The sequence below is a fragment of the Alligator mississippiensis genome, chromosome 3, assembly GCF_030867095.1.
Source record: "Alligator mississippiensis isolate rAllMis1 chromosome 3, rAllMis1, whole genome shotgun sequence".
In the NCBI taxonomy this organism is placed as follows: domain Eukaryota; kingdom Metazoa; phylum Chordata; order Crocodylia; family Alligatoridae; genus Alligator; species Alligator mississippiensis.
In genome coordinates this window covers 32,010,444-32,030,778 of record NC_081826.1, presented here as the reverse complement: position 1 = coordinate 32,030,778, position 20,335 = coordinate 32,010,444, and the positions used below count along the sequence as shown (strand labels likewise).

The window sequence follows — 20,335 nt, the reverse complement described above, 5'->3', positions numbered from 1 at the left end:
TTTAAAATCTTTTATGAAAACAGAACTTTGGCCATGGACAGTCATTACGTTTATGCTGGGGAAAAAAGCCTTTCTCCTGGTATACAATGGGAATGCACAGCTGTTGCGGGGATTTCTTGTGGAAGAAGAACTGGCTCTTCTGCAAGAAAGCTAGATTGATTCCTGTGAGGAAGATTTCCCTCCTCCTGCACAAACACGAATGGCTGTGTACTACTCTTGAGTATGGATGACACCCAGTATCCCACAGTCCTCAGCTATCCCTTCCTCCAAGGGAGAGGGAGGAAGGGAGAGCACTAGCTCCCTGAAATAGCCCATCCAAGGGTGAGCTCTGTGGGGTCCTGCCTTGGAAGACTCACCCCAACCCTCTGCCATTCAGCTGATTGGCAACTGGGGGCATTCTCCTGCGGCGGGAACCCTCTTGGAGCCTCAAGGAGGATCTCTGCTAGGGAGAGAGGCCGCTGGCCACGCCCCACCACCTGCACTTCTCCAGGATGGCACTGAGGTGTGTGGGGGAAGTAGGCAGCTATGCCATGGTGTCTCAGGGAACCTTGCTGCTGTATCAGAATGGTCCTTGCCCCCATACTCCCTCCTCCACTCCTCTGGTAGACTCCAGAGGTGTTCATGGAGTGGGGGTTATTCTGTGGTAGGAACTGGGAGGCAGTGATATAACTAGGGCAGGGCAAATGGGGCAACCACCTCAGGCACTGACTGAGGAGTGGCGGGTGATAAAAATGCAGTTCCTTCCGGCAGCTGAATAATCACAACTGAAGGCAGGTGGAAGCTGCTATTGCCCCTGTGCCCCAGGTGCCCAGCTGTGTCCCTATGCTACTACCAGTAGGGTTCCCAGCATGGGAGAATGACCCCTGTCCTACCAGTTGCTGATCGGTAGGATGGGGGGACAGTGTTCTCTGGAGGCTGGACCCTCCAGGGATTGTCTGTAGCAGCTGCTGCTTTTCAGCAGCTGCCAACTACTTATTGACAGCCTGCTCCCTTCTCAGGCAGGGAAAGAGGGCAGGCTGTCAATTAAAGGGCTCCTTTAGCGCAGGGGTGGTCCAGGTAGCAGACTTCTAGTGCCCCCTGGCTGGAGAGCTTGCTTCTGTAGTTTTCCAGGCTGGAATTCATGTAAGCTTTTTTTTTTCCCCCTAGCAGTAAAAATTTCTGAGAAATTCTTGATTGTAGAATTGGGTGCTTGTCCACGGCCTCTTTTGTAGGCCATACGTGTATTTTAATCCCAATAAGTAACTATTAAAGCCTATACACTATACTACAATGAGTTCTCTGCATCAGAGGTTCTCAAACAGTAGTCCGCAGACCACCACGGGTCCATGAGCTCCATTCAGGTGGGCTGCAGAAAGGTTGCGGAACAATCGAGAATATCTGTACTTGACCCTGCATTTGACTGATTTTTTTTTTTCTGACGGTGGAAATCAGAACAAAAAAAGTTTAAGTGGTCCACTGAGCCCCTCAGCAATTTTCAAGTGTTCCACAAGGAAAAAAAAGTTTGAGAACCACTACTCTACGTGTTACAGAAAAGCTATTAGAAATGTAAAGGGAGTTTTAAAGAATGCCTACAGCCTTCTAAATTTTCTTATATTTCCACCAATTCCACATTCTTCCTTAACCCAACCATACACATCTTGGAGAAGGAAGCTTTATATACAAATACAAAGCTTTTAAATTTTGACTTTTCCACGGTATTTCTTACCTAGTAGTGTCACAGGAGATTGGCCTTTAAAACTTTTGTTGGTCAAGGATTTTAGGAGTCCATCCTGAGACTTAGTTTAGTGTGATCTTGGGGAAGAAATTATTGGGTTATCTACCTTCTCAAAAGGAGATGGGTTAATAGATGGACGTGAGTGAACTTATTAAAAGATATTTAGATTTTAAAATATTAAAAGCCAATGAAGTAATTAATATTTTATAGTATCCTGTGTTACGTTAGGTGCTGCACAGAAGATCCAGGCTGTGCCCCAAAGATGTGCAGTCTAGTTTTCAGATATGACAAGATGAAAAAGATTGCTTAAGCTACTGATTAGTACTTTCTCAGTGAGAGTGATCCTGTGCAAAAGGTTGTTTCTTTGTTGTTTTGTCACAGCCTATATGACTTCCAGAGCACACTCTCTTTATGGCTAAATTTTGCTTTTAGAGTTTATTCATCCTGTTAGGGTGTGATCTACAGACTTCTTTAGATAATTGAGAAGCACACTTGAGAAAGCTGAGCCTGTCTACTGCTCAGAGTCTGAGTTATGAAAACAGTGGTTGCCCTCTTTCCCTGTGGACCACAACAATTTTTGTACAGTGTAAAATGTTTCTACAGTATGTTGTCTGAATCTTTTGCCATATATTGTATACAGTGAAATACAATTTACATCTATTTATTAAAAACAATTTTAGAAATATTCTGCATACTTGTTATGCAAGTGATTAAGTGAAAAGTAGCAAATGGAATATTTTTATGATTATTTTAAACTACATTCAATCATTTATTCATTCATTTGACAAAAGATGAGAGCTTGATTATGAAATTAGTACGTTTTTATACAATTCTATTTTAAGTGATCTTTAGCACTTCACATCAAAAATTTGAAAGTTGCATAGAGTTTACTTAGTGGCAATCAAGATGCCACTGTGGGATTCATTCATCTTCAGGGACCACCTATTCCTAAAATACAGATCTTAGGAATGACAGGATGGGGGACTTCGGGCTGGTTAAAGATTAGTGTTCCCCTGCTGCTTTGTAATTATCAGAATCTGGACAGTCACTTATTTGGATGAAATGATGCATACAGTTTGTGCATCCAAAGTAAAGCATACATAATGTGATTGTAAGAGGAGTTTTTAAATCTCCCAGTGGGATGTCATAGGGTATGTTTATAAACTCCAACGAAGCAGTTGCTCTGCATTGGAATTCCACTGGTATTGAGGTAATAATTTGCACAGTCAAATTGCCTTCTTTACAAAAACCCAGGGAATTATGAGAGTCTAATCCTCTATTAATGTCAACCCATAGGCAGCAAGAAAGCGTAAGATTGCCATTCGGAAAGCCCAGGGGAAAAATCTTGAGGCCATCCGAGAGCTGAATGAGTATCTGGAACAGTGAGTGTTTTACAAGAATAAGGATTGTGTTTTGCTATTCTGATAAATCTTTTTAATTAAAATGGAATTTGCATTTGATTTGAGCCTTTGCTTCCATGCTGATCATATACAGAATACCCTCACATATTCTTTATTTGCCCTCTCCTTCTCTTCAGATTTGTTGGGGACCAAGAAGCTTGGCATGAACTTGCAGAACTTTACATCAATGAACATGAGTAAGTTGTTTGCTGAGTCCACATAAAAAGTGCAAGCTTGAAATCTTCTCTTTGTGAGTCAGAGTCCACAGTGACTGTTTCTGAAAGCCTTTGTTATGAAGTATACAATTTCATTTCCAGTATGACAAACAATATCATCAAACAATTAGAAGCTTGACCTGACTACCATGTTACTTAAGGTTTTTTTAAAAATAGGAGGCAATTACCAAATTTTTTTGTTAATTTGTGCTGCTTATTGACCAAATATCATTTAGATAATTTTCCTTGGAGAGAAAAAATTAGAATAGGAATGCCAGAACTCCATATTAAAACGTTCTTCACTAGATATAATTTTAAATGCTTGTAATCTTAAAAAAAGAAAGAAAAGAAAAGGTTGCAGACATTACATATATTTAATGCTCTGAGTTTCGATAAAAATTCTGTTGTGAGACATCAGCATTTTGTTTTCTTAATTGTGCATCTGAAATAGAGGCATTTGGTTGCCTGGGTACAAAACCCAGTGCAGTCGAGAATGCTGAATGTTGTAGGAACTTTCTTATTGGATATTTAATGTTTTTGTTAGCTTTTTTTATTGCTGTAGTGACAGGAGGAAATCCCAGTGTGAGAGGATTAGCTCAAAGCCTTAGTGCAAGTTTTCTAATATCCCAGCATTAATTCTAACCTCCATCCAAAGGCATGTCATTTTTTTTTTTTTCTTTCTCACTTCTTCAGCCTAGACTAAATTATATCACATTGTTTCCTTCCTTCCTTTCCAGAGAGTAGTAAAAGAATCAGATTCTCAGGGAAAAGTTGACCATTCTCATTGTGCCAGAAATACTAGCCCTAGTTCTCACAGAAAGAAAAACCCTCTCTGAATGGCTGACTTAAAAAAAAAAAAAAAAAATCGATCTGCAGTTTTAATGCCCAGGTTTCTTTTTTGCATTAGGAAATGTGTCAACAACTGTTCTTATAATACAAATAGTCAAAAAGTGTTTGTTATGTATTACATTCTATCTTTATATCTGTATTGATAGTATTTTTAAGGATGTAAATATATAAATTCATAAGGTACTGAAGCAGACATACATGTTCAATTATGTAAAATTATTTTTGTTACAAAATAATTTTCTACAAAATTATTTCTAACTTTTTGCAGACATTCCTGTCTTTTGATCATTCCCTTAGCAATAATGTATACAATTTCTCTTGACTGAAGCATTTGACTGCATGATGCATATACTTGAGGATTGTTTAAGAAAATAATGTGAAGTCCTGTCTGAAAAAGAGCTCAATGTATATTTTCAAAGGCAATAACTGCTCAGCCTTCCTTTTTCAAATTAAAGTTACAAAATTTCAGCTCTGATGTAATGACTTTTGCATGTACTTGGGTTGCATACAGGCATATATTTCTACCGAAAGAATTGCAGCTCTTCCAATAGAAACCATGAGCATACAGATGTTCCCACAGTTTCTCCCAGAACAAAAATGGTGCTCCAGGAGAAAAAATAACTCACCTCCAGCACAGTAGAGGTCACTCTCAGGAGAGTTTCTCCCTGGAGAATGAATGTCTGTATCCTTTGCCACCCCTTGACTCTTCCTGGGGACCAGGAGGTTAGAGAGAGTTCAACAGCAGGGATATGCCGGTCACTGGTTTGGGTAGGGAACGGGAAGTAATAGCTGCCTACCACCTCCTTGTTCTGGGAGGAGTTGAGCAGTGAGGAAAGCCTGCTAGACCTTACTCCCATCCCACTTCTAACACCAAGGTCCCTGGTCTAAGAAGATAGTGAGGTTTTCTGGGTTGCACCTTCCATTTGGCTCCTAGCCAAGGAGTAGGCAGTGGTCTTTGTCCTGCTACTCCAGTCCTTTGGGTCTTGGAAAGGTGCAGAGAACAGGGGAGAGGCTGAATGCCTGAATTGCTCCTTCCCCTGGAAACATTTCTAGCAGTGGAACTTTTCCATTACTAGAAATAAATGCCTGTGGCCCTGATTTTCCAAACTGTAGGGAGTCTTCATTTCTGCAGCCTGATCCATTGGTTTAAGACTTTATGCACCTTCAGAGCTTCCCTAAAGTGCTTTGAGGTGACTATCCATTTGTCTTCAGACTGAAATCAGAGGCTTTGTTACTGTTTAGCCCAGAGCTTTCCAAACTGTGTGCCGCGACACATTAGTGTGTCGGCGGCAGTGTGTAGGTGTGTCGCGCGAAATGCAGAAAATTTTGTGGAAGGGCACCACGGAGCTCCCTTACTCGCGTCTGCTTCCCTTGGCCCCTCCACCGGAACTGAATTACTGTGTCGCGAAATGATGCATGTCTAAAAACTGTGTCACCAACATGAAAAGTTTGGAAAGCTCTGGTTTAGCCCATGATAACATTTAATGTTAAATATGTGATCTTTTGTGGAACACAATTAGTTTATTTTTGTTTTAACAAATATATTCTGCTTAAAATATATATTATGTGGTTATATACTTTTTATTATATTCTTGATGTGCCATTTATAGGACATTTATACACATTTTTTTTTGAGCTGCGACGCACCAGAGATCTGGCGTGCTAGAGTAAACTTGATTAATAGAGTCTGCTCCACACGTTAGCTGGCGCCGACCGTGCTGCATCGTTTGCAGTTGTATAAGCAGCAAAATGAGCATCAGCATGGAGAAAATGGCAGCGGTGTGCTTTTGAACTAAAACACCTTCGATGTGTTTTAGTTCAAAAGTGGACTGCCGCCATTTTCTGTGTACTGATGCACGTTTCACCACTTGTACAACTGCATGCATCGCAGTGCTGGGAGCATTTCAAAGCACCCAGTGCTGCAGTGCATACATGTGTAAAAATGCCTATAGGTACTGTAAAAGTAAAACCCCAGTTGTCTTGATTTAGAACTGTTATTAGTTCTAACCATTTTGACTAAAGCTGTTTCATCCCTGGTTTAAAATGCAATTTTTTTTTTCTACAGGAAATTTGTATATAAGTCGGTTAATACATTTTCAGTCATTTTATGAAGTCCCCATATCTTCATAAAAATGTGTCTTGTTATCTTCTTGTTTCTCCTAAATCAATTTAATTAAAGAAAATAATTTTAACTTTGTGGTGTTAGTATAGTTCTGTTTATGAATAAAGCTGATAGGCCTGATCTCAGAAGTCTTTGAGTGTAAGGTATTAAATTTTAATTCTGTGATGGATGCCAAATGAGTGCACTTTTCATTAACTGCAGGATTGGGACCTTAATTTATAGCTTGTTGTATGCAGCATCAAATAACTGATAATTTCTTCAGCCCCATATCACATTTGTGGTATCTTGTATTTAATCTGAGTTGAATGCCTTTTAGCAATTTTTTTAAAACCGTGATTTTGAAAAAGCACCAAAGGATGTAATGTTTATTACAATGATACGGTTTACTGGTTAATAAGCATTCATATCTTTTCCAGGACTTTGAAAATTGTTTGAATTACAGCAGCTGTATTCTTAGGGGTTTTTTCAATAAAACAACTAATGACTCTATATCCCAGGAGGTACTGAGAAACACAGCATATAAATGACCTTTTTAGGATGAAAATAATTGAAATTGAAGAATACTTGAGCAAAGAATTATGCATTCGTCAAAGCAGCAACTTGTTTCATGTCACTGTCTGCTTTTTGATATTCCTCAGCTATGCAAAAGCAGCTTTCTGTTTGGAGGAACTTATGATGACTAATCCACACAATCACTTATATTGTCAACAGTATGCTGAAGTAAGTATTTTTAGAAAAATCAATTGCATTTGACTAGCCTTCTTAGTTTTGCTTCAGTTTCCATGTCAATTGAATAAAAGTAATCTTTTAATATTTTTTTCAGTTTTAGGATAAACAGGAATGTAAAAATCTGATAAATTGTAAACATTGAGTAATGATACATGACTTTTTTTACTTAATATTGTACTGTTGTTAAATTTGTAACAGAATAAAATAACTGCCTATTGTGAACAGTTTCTTACTGAAGGAAACCAAGCTTTTGCTAGCATTTATTTTCTTCACCTAAGCATCAAAGTTAAATGCAGTAAAAGAAAACTAGATTGGTTCAAAGTTTTACCAGTTTCCAAATATAAGCTTTTACAAATTATGTAGTTATTACTGAGAGTGTTTTGAATTAATCCTATTTGTAGGGGTTAAAAATTGGATCAGCGTTAAATTTTCAGAATCTGTCCATATCTCTGTAGTTCCTAGCAGTCATAGCTGAAATGCATTTTCTGCTTCATATTAAGTCTGTAGTTAGCTTCATGATGGGGAAATTAGTTCATTTAATGAATTGCAATCTTTGAATTTGATATATTTAAAAAATGTGGTGGTAAAGAGGATCAAATATAATGAGAACCACATAAGAATCCCTGTTACAATGGGGGTAAATGAGCAAGAGTTGTATTTAGGGATCTGGTATTTGTATTAACACACATCAGAAGGCTTTTAAATAGGGTGACCATATTATGGATAAGGGAACCTGAAAGGAGGGGTTGGGTGTGCTGCTGCCATGCACACGTGCGTGCATGTACGCACACATGCACGCACACACCTGTGGTCCCCAGGAGTCCTGATGGTGGGTGGGGTAGGACAGTGCAGAGGACCACAGCCAGGCTCCATCCCCTGTGTGCAGAGGCTAGACCTGGCTGGGAAGCCGCCTTCCCCCCCTACCCCACCCCACCCTTGACTCCCCCCACTGCTGCCAGCCACATGGGGCTGCCACATGCAGCCTGGACCCTGACAGTGGCTGCAGAGACAATGTGCGAGGTTGTCAGCGGTGGACAGTCATGCTGGCTCCCCCTACGCATGTGCCCATGCTCTGGCCCCAGCCCCCCCCTCCCCTCCTGCCCTGCCCTGGCCTGCCCTGGCTGATCCCAGCCGCAGGCAGAAGGAATGGTGCCCAGCCTAGCCCATCCTCACCACCCTCCCCCTCCCCACCATCTCCAGCTGCTGCTCAGCAGGAGCTGGGCCTCTTCCTCTGCCTGCAGCAGCCAAATCTGGGACTTTTGCTTCAATTTACACCAGCTGGCCAGGACAGCCTGCAAAATCCAAGACTGTCCTTGCCAACTGGAACATATGGTCACCCTACTTTTAAATCTAGGGGTTTTGTGTCTTACAAACCGCTACAAACCATAGATACTAAGTAAGCTTTTATTCTTTCACTAACTGACACTTAAAATGCCTATAGCTTTTTATGTTACAGTAAGAATCTCTATAAATTTGATTTTTGAATTGAGATTAGGTTACTCCAATGCATGTTAAAGAACACTCATGATAGTGTTTTCTTTTTTTTAGTTTTGCATGGTATTCTATATTTAGATGAGTCTTAACAGTTAGAGGAGGGATTTGTATAAATTTTATGCAGAAAAATATCAAACTATTTCAAGTATTTCATCTTTGTGATATAATAAATTACTCAAGATTTCAAAATAATGAAACAAGTAGATTTTAACAGTCTGTAATTTTAACAGGTTAAATATACCCAAGGTGGGCTTGAAAACCTTGAGCTATCAAGAAAGTATTTTGCACAAGCATTGAAGCTAAACAACAGAAACATGAGAGCTTTATTTGGACTATACATGGTGAGTTTCAATTGATAGCTTATTGTTCATGAGCATTATCATTAGGTACTCAGAGAGTTGGTTACCTGTGTTAGTCAAAGTCAGGCGGAAGGGAGGGCAGGGTAGCACCTTAAGAATCATTAAGAATTCAGTAATCTTCCTGTTTTAGTTTAACAGTTTTAGCAAATTGTAAAGGAGTTACTAAATGGACATGGGCAGACAAGGTTCTTTGAGTAAATGTGATATCTTTTATTAAACCAACTAAATAGTTGTAACAATTCTTCTCTGCAGGCTTTTAGGTACAGGCAGAGGGAGAGTCTACATGTGTACTTTGCTGTCCTGGAAGGGACACAATGGAACTGTAGACTCCCCCTCTGCCTGAAGAACGGTTTTTGTACCTGAAAGTTTTCAGAGAACACTTTTTCCAGCTATTTAGTTGGTCTAATAAAAGATATCACATTTACCCAAAGAACCGAGTCTGCCTATGTCCTTAAACCAACATGGCTACAACCAACACTCCCAATAAATGGAAATGAACATTTCATTATGCATAGACTTTAAGGGCCTGCTTCTACTCTCATTGATATCAGAGGAAATCAGAATACTTGGGTTCCATTCCTGGCTCTAGTACTGACTTGCTGTAAAATATTTACATTGGGTTTCTGTGCCCTTATTTTTCCATATGTTAGATGGGGATAATAATACTTTAACCTTGTTTGTAAAGCGCTTTGAGATTTAGTTAGTAAACTGTAGTGTTGTGTTGATTTTTTTGTTTGTTTTTGTTTCTTTGTTTGATTGGGTATTAAATTGTAATAGAGGTGTTGTGCAGTACCTTTGTCTGTACTGGAAGTGGGGCAGATGAAATTTCTGAGCTCCCTGATTTTGGTCAGCTCTTCCAAGGGTAGAACAGAAGAAATGTTAGTGTAGATGAATGAACTGATATTTTAAGCAATTCATTTTATCCAGTAAATTATTTTAATACTGCTTTTCAAAAGCTGAACTGCTAGGTTGTTAGAATTTTTATTTAACCTTATCTTATAATGTGTGTATATTTTTGATGTTTTGTTTTATTAATAGTGTTATTCTTAGTATATGCATTTTGACCACTATGTTGATTATTGTAATTGTCTCTTATCCTTAAGTTAACCATGTGTATGTACTTCAGTATAAAAACACAAATAGCATGGATAATAATCATCAGTACAGTTTAGAAATCAGTTTTAAAACTGTTAGTAGCTAATGTCTGAAGTATGCCATTCTAGACATAGATTGATAGATTTTATATTTTCCTTGCCAATGGATGGAGGAAAAAAGAGCTGTTTTGTGACATTTCCTTTGTAGAGGAAGTCATACTACTTGAAATTATATCCAATTCTCTTCCCAACTCAAGAGAACAAGGGTACCCTTTTCTGGACAGCTGAACCAAAATGTTTAGGTAAATCGGTCAATTATTTTAATGTTTTAGAGACCAGGATTAGAATTCAAAATAACCTTCATAAATTTGGGAAAATAGTTTGCAATAAATAGAATGATATTCTGTAAGGAAAAGTATAAAGTACTATACTTAAGAACAAACAATCGTGAAGAGATTAAAAAACGGAGAATGACTAGCTAGGTTGCAGGGTCACACTAGATCACAAGCTAAATGAATCAGCAGTATCATATTATTGCCAAAAAAGCAAAATACTTACTGGTATGTATTAACAAACTGTCACATGCAAATCCTGGGAGACGATTCTTTCACCCTATTCAGCACAGATAAGGCATCACCTGGAGATTTGTGTCCAAAACAATTTTAAAAGATTCCAGAGGAAAGCAACAGAAGCAATTAGAAATGTCGGAGTATAGAAAAGGAGAGGAAAGGGAGAATTTGGATTGTTTAGTCTAAAGATAAAAAAAAATTGAGGATTGATTGAAAAAGCCTGAAAACAGAAGGAGTTGTTAAGAGGATGATGTCTTTTTTTCTCAGTACTGGGCAAAAATAATGGTCTTACCTGCAAATAGGGAAACTTAGGCTTGATATTAAAAAACTTTCTAACTATGAGAAGAAGCACTGGAACAGGTTAGTTGAAGGGCGTGTAGAATTCCCATTGTAGGTTTTTGGGGGGGTTTTGTGGAATAGTTTATACAGGGATGATCCTTGTCTTGAGCTGGGGGTTGGACTAGTTGGCTTCACAAAGGTCTTTTCTGCCACATTATTCATGCTTAGCTCCAGGTAAGAGTTTGGCGAATCACAAGTTTTTACTTTTCTCCTTTTGTTCTATCCTGTTATACTGTAAGTGAAGCAGCCCACATATTTCAGTTTCTCATTTTATAATTTTATAATTTTTCTCTTTTTAATCCTAGTCTGCCAGCCATATTGCTTCCAATCCAAAAGCAAGTGCGAAAATGAAAAAAGACAATATGAAGTATGCTAGTTGGGCAGCTAGCCAAATAAATAGAGCTTACCAGGTTAGTACTCTTGCCTGTATTCACAAGTTTTGTCCTGGGTGTGTTTTAAATCTCCATTTTACAATAAAGTGGGTTTCTGAAAGATAGGATGTGTGCATATCTTCACTGCTTTTGTGAACAGTCTGTAGGCTAGATCACTGATTCTCAACCAGGGTGCCTTGAGTTTTTTTCAAGGGTGCCACAGGGTGCAGTCATGGTTAGCACTTTTGGGTGTGCCAGTGTGATTCACAGAATAAACTCAGAGATTTCAAATAGGAATCTGTAGTGTTAAAAACATATCTCTGTGTTGTAGCATTAAAACAGGCTTTTTGACCTCTACAGTTGTCTCAGTGTCTGAAAGGGTGCCTTCATTAAAAAGGAAAGGATTTTAAGGGCGTAATTTCTCTTTGGACTATTGGAACTTGGTAGGTTGGAGAGAGTTTCCACTTCCCACTGCGAGGCAAACATTTTCTGACTACAGAACACTCATTAAAAGATTCTTCTTTTGTTAGAGTCTGGTGTAAAGTATGGTAAAGAAATGTACAGATATTTCACTCAAAAAGAAGTCTCCTGTGCCCATATTTATATGCTTACAACACTTTTAGAAAAAACCCTTCCTTAGATAAATAGATAATCAGTTCATTTTAGCTGTTTGTGACAATAAGCAGCAGGTAGAATGCTGTTCAACCTTTACATCTGATTTGCACACAGCTGTGTTGACTTCCATGGGCATTGAATTTAGGCCTTTAGATTATCTATAAGTAAGATAGCCCAAGGAATCGCAAAGATCACAGCATACACCAAAGAAACATGAAGGGCAGAATTCTGTGGTAGGTTTATCACAGATAAACAAAGTAGGATAGTATTTAAAAAGACGTATTTCTCAACATTCACAGAAGTAGTACTCATGTGAAAACCGAAATAAAACACATTGCAGAGGTCAGAGAGCTTTAAAGATTTTTTTTAAAGTTATTCTAAGGACTTGAGATGCTTAATTTGAAACACTAGTAGATGTGATGGTCCTAATACTAGAGGGGGGAGGGGGGGAGCATAATGTATTCATACTCTGGAAAACAACCCATTTTAAAATATCTCACAGTCAGGAATTCCTTTCCATAGGGTTGACCATAGCAGATTGTCATAGTCATGTATCTGTCTTAACAACACAGTTTTTCTCAAGGAATATGACTTGTGTTTTTGCTTCGTATTTGTTTTTTTTATACCTTATGCTACAATTACATCATTTTTATGATGTTTTGTTGGAACTAAGTTAAACTGATTTGTCCCTTTCTTTGTTGGTGCTTTTCAGAACAGATCACATTAGCACAACTAAAATACACCTAAAACAAATGTCATACCTTCTTTGTTTTCATACTTTTTTGATGCATTGCATACTCCAGCTGTATTTTTCAGCAGTTTTGACATAAAGTGAGAAATACCATATTTATCTGAAACCTCAGGGGGAATTTGTGTATACAGAGTGTAACAACTCAAATTAGAATTTGGCCAGCAAATGGAGAGAACACCCTTACTTTTGTAAAAAGTACCACAAGAACCTTTAATGAATATAGCTAGATCGGACCACCTCCCAACCCAATCCACCTTCCAGACAAGACCACAGCAGGGTTTGGCCACCCCATTGTTTATGTTACAGACATTGAAAATCCAAATGCTACAGCAAATGGTGTTGGTGACGTAGTAGGTAGTAGTCTCCCCTCTGAGTCAGCATTGCATCATTGCCCCTGCCAAATAATGTGCTTTTTGAAGATTGTTGAAGATTGTCACTTTGTTAATATAAAGATGAATCCATGGTCTCTTGTACCAATTGAAGTCCCTGTAGCTTTCATAAGGATATTCTTATGGCTAGATTCTGGTTTTAATACATAACTTATTGATATAAAATTGTTCACTGTTCCCATGCTTCCCAGAGTTCTGTATAAATCAAGATAAAATCCTGATGAATCTGGCATGGATTTGGTCCATCACTTTGGACCTGTTTGTATTGTTAAGAACACTGCTCAGCCTTCAGTTATGCATACTTCTGTCCCAGGGGTGGGCAATTATTTTGGACAGAGGGCCGCTTATTGAGTTTTGGCAAGCCATCAAGGGCTACTTGACAGGCAGCCCAGGGCAGATGAATATTAATTTTCTAAATTTTTTAGGGGCCCCGTGGGCTGAATAGAATGGCCTGGCAGGCCGCACCCAGCCCATGGGCCGCATTTTGCTCACCCCTGTTCTATCCCAAAGAAAACCCATTCTCATTCCAGTTTGGGTACCTACCTGAGTAATGTGGATTGGAGGCTTGTGAATATGGAGGTTCTAAATGAAAATGTGTAGAGGTTTTAGAGTCTTTTTGCAAGGCTGGTGTTCATGAGATGCTTTTTTTTAAATTTGTTTTTGAAACATACATTCCCTACAATATTATGCATGGTACATTAATCTTCCTCTGTTTTATCAAAATTCAGGACCATGTTTTCAGCTGTAGTTGTGCTGTTTGTTTTTTCATTGGCTATCCTTGGTAATCCCTAATTTAGGCATGGATTGACAGCCTGCCCTCTGGGCACGCTGACAATAGGCATTTGGCAGCTACTGAAAAGCAGCAGTTGTCACAGAGTCTTTCACCCTATAGGCCTGAGAGGGGTGAGAAGAACTGCTCTCTTCACTCTGCCCCCTGCACCAACCAGGGTCACCCCCTGAGTGACCCAGATGTGTGCATGGAGCTGGGGGTGTTCTTTTACACCTGGAACTGTCACAGGATAGGAGGCAGACATGCCTGGGATTAGAGCTTTCGGCTGATTGAGGGGACAGTAAGGGGGCATTTCCCAGAAGCAGGAACCAATCTCAGAGTCAGAAAAGGGTTCCAACCACTGGAAGATGCCTCTCCCTGAATCTTGTGCACCTCTCTGGGTCACCCAGAAGGCATGCATGGGACAGGAAATAGAGAAAAGGGGCAGGTCCAGTTGTGGGAATTGTCCCCTGCTCGTGCACAGACTGGTTTGGGCAGGGGTGGAGTGTAGATGCCTGGGGCTTGTTCCGGTCTGGGGGAATGTTGCCTTCCTCTCCCCGCCCCCCCTCCCCCCCCCCCTGCACTTGCACAGGCCTGGGATTACCCACATCTCTTTGGTGGCTGGGAGACATTGGCACCGATAGCAGGGTCCCCAGAGGGTCCCTTTCCCTGGGAGAGAGGGAGGGAATGTAGTGGACTGTGAGACACTGGGTGTCCTCAACACCTGAGAAAAGTCTATACTTATTCAAGTTACTGTGGGAGGGGAGTAATCTTCCAGGTTGAAAGAGGGAGAACTTTCTTACAAAAGAGCCAGTTTTCTTCTGCAAGAAACCTCTTGAACAGTTATATGCTCTCTCTCTGTGCTGGGAGAGAGGCTTTTTTCCTGGCACAAATGCAACACCTGTCCATGGTCTTTCTGTTCAGTGGTCTCCTTTCTCACATTCTGTTTTTTTTATTGAAGCTTCATATGGCTTCTGGGACCTGAGTTTTGTACTATTCCTGCAAGCCTGAGTCCATTTTTTTGACCTGTTGTGACTTTTAGTTCATTATTTGCTTAGAAAGTGTTCTTTTTCTTGTGAATACTCAAATGAAATTAAGGGAAAAAATAGTCTGAATATCGGGAGATAAAGTTCCTTTCACTGAGGTCCATCAGACTGTAGAATAGTCTCAGGGAAAGGGATGAGAGCTAAGGAAGCTTGAATTAGATGGTCTTTTTTTGAACAGCAGAACAAGTAGTATTTTCAGTTACCTATCTGAGGGCCCTCTACATACACAGGTAAAGGTGAAGTGGGATCTAATGCGCAAGCCACAAAATCGCACCTCCTGCCATGCCACATGTGCATGGCAGGAGATGTGATTGTGAGATCATGCATTAAATCCCATCATACCTTATTTGCTGGTGCAGGGAGAGCCTGATCCCAGGCTTGGGATTATAATGCCTGGTTTCTAACCCAGGATTTAAAAGGGCATTGCTCACAGAAGTTTAATAATTTGTGCAAATACTTCAAAACCTTTTTTGGAGGATATTATCAAAGTACTAATTATTGAAATAATAGATGCATATCTCTCATTTCAAATGCATTTAAAGTAGTGATATCTTAAGCCTATGTTTTTCATTGCTTTGTCACTGGACATCATTTGAGTAAATTCTGACCTGGAGATCAATAGTCATAAAAACATTTTGTATACAACTGTAAGCATGAGTCACACAGAAATGATGACTAAGAACTGCTACTTCTTTCACTTAACAGCGAAAGAAAATATGCCTACCTAGTGCTCCTCAATTAGATAATTAGTTTAGCATGTCTTCTGGTGGCAGCATTTTAGCAGAGGCAGACAAGCTTGATTAACGCTCTCAAAAATCTTTAATGCAATCCAACTCATGGTAATTTTCCAGATAAATGCTTTTTGGGTACGCTGCTAAATTCTTCAGTGTTAGTGATCTAGACTTTGTTTATGATTGGAGAGGTGATTCTGTTACAAACCATTTGGGAAACAGAAAATTAAATCATGATTAAAAAAAAAAAGTAAAGAAAAGGATTCCGGTTCAATCAGTTGAATTGCAGTATAATGGCAGAATAGGCAAAATAATTGGTTGTCAAGGAAAATTGGAAGTAATTAGATTTCTGAGTTTACATCTATTTCTTATGATGCAGTTTGGTTTTATTTGTTCAAACTTAGTATATGTCACTATCATTAAGGTAGCCACTCTTGAAATTAACAAGTAACGTTTCTTAAAGTAATGTCAGGTTTGTTCTTGATGTTCTTAAGGCAGAAGAAAAAGAATAACTCAAATTCTGTTTTAGTTTTAAATTCTCTCTCCCTCCCTCTTCTACCCTCCCCCCACTTTTTCTCATATGTAGCATTGCTTTTTTGACACTAGAGCATTCAAGCTTCTGAATTTTTATTGCAAGTGTCTCAGGAACCGTAACACATGTGCTTAGGTTTGGTGGCTTTCTTTTCTCTTTTTTTTAATCAAAGCTGTTTCTTAAGAAATTGGACCTCCCCAAGCATCTAATTAGGGCTTTTCTTGTTCTGTGTGATAGAGAAGAAGAAGGCGTAGAAAAAAAGACTTTCTATTTTGTTCAAATCCAGGCAAAAGATTACTCTATCAGCTAAGGGCATTAAGCAGTTTGTTGTTCCTCTAAATTTTTATCAGTGTGGGCAGTAAAGAGGTGGATTTACACCTACTAGTAGAGTCAAAATTCAGTGGTATATTAGTTCCAGAATTCACATGCTGTAAAACTGTGGCATTTTATAATTAAGGGATAAAGTAAAGGGTTTGTCATCATAACCATGTTTTGTAAGTCCAGATATTTAATTTTAAATGGCTTTTTATTTACTTTACCCAGTCTAGATTTTTTAACAACACAAAGTTAGCTGTTAGCAACTGAGGGAATCCTAATTTTCAAATGTAGCCAAGGGGGTCAAAAGCAGGGTAACATGTCCTGCAGCTTGTTGCTGCTGTGATATTACCTGAGCCTGATTACTTAATCTTTCTCAACAGGTCATGAGAAGTTTGTTAAATTAAGTTAATTACAAGAGAGGAGGAACACATAATAAATCAGGGACTAACTATGCAAGACATCATTGTTTTTTGGGGGAAAAAAAAAACATTACATTGAAAATGTATTCAATGGTTAGATGTTAACATTTAGTCAGAGAATAGACTGTTCATAACAGAAAATTACAGTGAGGACCAAAAAAGTTTAGTGTAGGTATTTTAAAATATGGAGAAGATTCATTTGCTTAAAACACCATCCTAGCCAATAAATCTACCGTGTTAAATCAGGCTGATGAGTGATGTGAATTGTCAGTACAGTTAGAAAACTCATTTTGAGATCAGCATGGGGTCGTCAACAGTCCTTTACCCCACTCCCCCAGCCAACCTTCATGTATTGTAGGGAATTCAAAAGCTACATTGCACAAAGATAATATTTGCCGAGCTGTATCTTCCTTCATTACTAATATAGATTTAATTTCAAATTAAATCTGGAATTACAGTTGTAATAGTAGATTATAATCAAATAAAACTTCATTACTCACTATCACGTTGTTGAACCATGAAATGCAATCATAGGATGACCGCATTGCTTTTTAGTAGTTTAAGTAAAGTATTCCAGTCCTTTGCTGTAACTGTAATGAAGTCTTACTAATATTTATATAATGTATACATTCTACCACCATGAAAATATAGATATGATCTAATATTAATCAAATATACAACCGAACAGTTTTAAAAAAAATCAAATTATAGAGCAGACAATGCTGAAAATAATTTATTTTTGTGGCTACAAGTGAGAGGAACAGTAGAAAAACCTGTGGTAATATCCAGTTTACTCTCCCAGTATCCCCTCTCTGCCACTGTGACACAGGATACTGGGCAAAATGGACCTATGGTCTGACCTAGTAAGTGGCAGTTCTTGCATTCTAGGTAATTACTAACTGCAAGATTAGAGTACAGAGATTAGTCTAAAAAAATTCAAATGTAGAATGAATTCTGATGTGCATGACAAGATAACGATAGCTTCTATAGATTGTAACTGAGGCAGAAATAGTTGATATCATTAAAAATTAGCATGCATTGTATGTTTTAAGTTTACAGTAAATAAATGGTGCATTTTTAACAGTTACTTTTGTTTCTGTTAAAATTCCGAACTGCAGTTTGCACAGGACCATTGCTCAGCATTGTATAGTACATTTCTATGACATGTTTGTTATAAATCTATTTAATTCTTTTCTTTAGTTTGCAGGTCGCAGTAAAAAGGAGACTAAATACTCTCTGAAGGCAGTGGAAGACATGTTGGAAGCCCTGCAGATCACTCAATCATAGGTTGTTATGGAGTTATAACATTGAATTTCACAACTCTGTGTTCAGCCTTTTATGTCTTCTGAGTTATTTAAGTACCCAGTGCTGTTAAAAGCAGTTCCATTTTAATTAGTTTATGTGGCTATCTTAAATCATATGGTTTATAAAAATGAAATTGCTTATTTATTAATTCAATGAAGATGATGATGAAATCCCACAGAAATTAATAATTTCTCTCTCAAAAACAAAGAAATTACATTTATTGCACAGCAACTCCTTTAGCTCCTTTATGTACAGTAATGATTTTTTAAGTCATAACCAGGTGTAGAAATAAAATTGCTAAATGATTCATAAGTTTGGTTATTTATTGGGACAGCCTATGGCAGCTTCATAGTTTTACATGTAGATAATTTTATGTAATGTATTGTACTTCTTTAATTAAAACAAAAAAACATAATCAAATTTGACTCAGCAATATTTACCAAACAGACAGACATGAGCCATAATGGTGCCTCAGCACAGCACAGTTTATTGGTGAATAAAGTTGACATACAAGTTTTGTGTTAGAGCATTTTTAATATGGCAGTCTGGAAATGGAAGCAATATATGTATGGAGTTAGCTTTAGCTGGTACAGGGATGTGCCTAAATGGTGTGCTGGGGTCTTTGTGGGCTAATGTCTACTTGTCCTTTTAGTCATCTCTTTGGTACATCTGCACACATCCTTTTTATCTGTACAATTAGGGACATTATGGAAAGAATGTATGTTCCGCTGCGTGTATTTAAAATTGTCTCAGTAAAGCAAGTGTGCTAATCTGCACTAGTTTTGTATTTAGGGAAATGCTGTAACACATGGTTTATACATCATTAATTCAGTTTCTACTAATTCCCAGTGTTTTTAATTAAACTATGCCAATTTAGTCATTTAGACATAATATATTCAATTGGAATTTCAGCAGTTGATCTGCAGAACAAAAGTAAATCAGCCAACAAAAATTTCAATTGGAAATAGTCCGACACAGACTTTATGTTGAACTTCGAAATAATGAATAATAGTTTCATATTTTCAATTTCATTTAATATATACTTATTAAATTAAGATATATGCACTATAAACCCCTTTCTGGGATCCTTAAATTACTGGGATCATGCAATGAGATCATAATCTATTTTCATTAAAAAAAAAAAAAAAAAGTTTCTGCCCCTTGTGGATTCAAAGCAACATGACCCAAGTTTAACTGCAGTTTGCCCAAGTCTGTTTGAACCAACAGCTCCAGGAGGTATGAACTGCACCTTTCATCTGAGCTCTGTAACATGCCGTCATATAGAGGAGAGTGGTGCCATGACTTGGGGGTCTGTTTAGAGCCCCACACTGTTGTAATTCAACCCTGCTACATACTCTGTGAGGTACGTTACAAGGGACAGTTTAGTTAATCCATGTTCCAGGACTGTTTCCCCTTGTTTGGTTGACCACAGAACCAAAACAAAAATCATGAGTTAATTCTACATTGAGTTGTTAAAACAGAACAAAGCATGATAGAAAATTTTGGTTAAAATGTTGAAAAAATGGGAAATATATTTTCTACCATAGATTTTTTTAAAAATGTAAAGCCAATGTTATATATGATTTTATTTTTAATGAGTTTCCTTTGAATTGGTCATGAATTGTAATTTTTTTAATATTCTCAGCATAGTTATAAAGTATAAAAATGATTTTTTTCAATATTAGAAATGGATTTTCATTGTTAATGATAGAAGGATTAGCAAGTAGTCCTCATGTTCCCATAAATATTCTGTACTTAATTTTTCTTTGGAATTGATTAGAATAAGATCATAGTTATTTCACTCTTCCAGTTTACTGAAGTAAAAATAGTTGCCGCCTTTGTGTAATCTGCTTTAAATAACTGAAATATCTGAAATTTATTACAACTATTTACCAATGTATATTCAATGAATTTTAACATTGAAATAAATTAAGTAAATTATGCATTAAATACATTACAGATCAGTTCTTTTAAGATGTGATTTTAAAATGTCTATATATTGATTATAGGTAGGTTGTATCATCTGGGAATTAAAGAGTGAAATAATTTTTTTTAAAACCAAAAAACCTGAAGGCTTGGTGATGAATAGCTGTCTTCTGTAGGAGTGCGCCATCTAGAGTTTTAAAACTCCTTTATTTTTAATACATTCTCAAATAATTTGGTTTTATCTTGAACTCTAAAAGAGTTGTGAAGCTGTACTATAGA

General features: G+C 37.8%; 1 protein-coding gene across 2 annotated transcripts in view; it reads left to right on the top strand.

The window, feature by feature from the left end:
- EMC2 (ER membrane protein complex subunit 2) overlaps positions 1-20,080 on the top strand; it is a 61,408-nt gene extending 41,328 nt beyond the window's left edge. For both annotated transcript variants that reach the window (XM_059723810.1, XM_006269777.4), the window contains exons 6-11: positions 3,011-3,096; positions 3,252-3,311; positions 6,939-7,020; positions 8,754-8,864; positions 11,190-11,294; positions 18,026-20,080. In XM_059723810.1, the coding sequence (XP_059579793.1) occupies positions 3,011-3,096; positions 3,252-3,311; positions 6,939-7,020; positions 8,754-8,864; positions 11,190-11,294; positions 18,026-18,112 (531 nt within the window). In that variant the 3' untranslated portion in view covers positions 18,113-20,080. The remainder of the gene's footprint in view (positions 1-3,010; positions 3,097-3,251; positions 3,312-6,938; positions 7,021-8,753; positions 8,865-11,189; positions 11,295-18,025) is intronic.
- Positions 20,081-20,335: the final 255 nt, after the last annotated feature.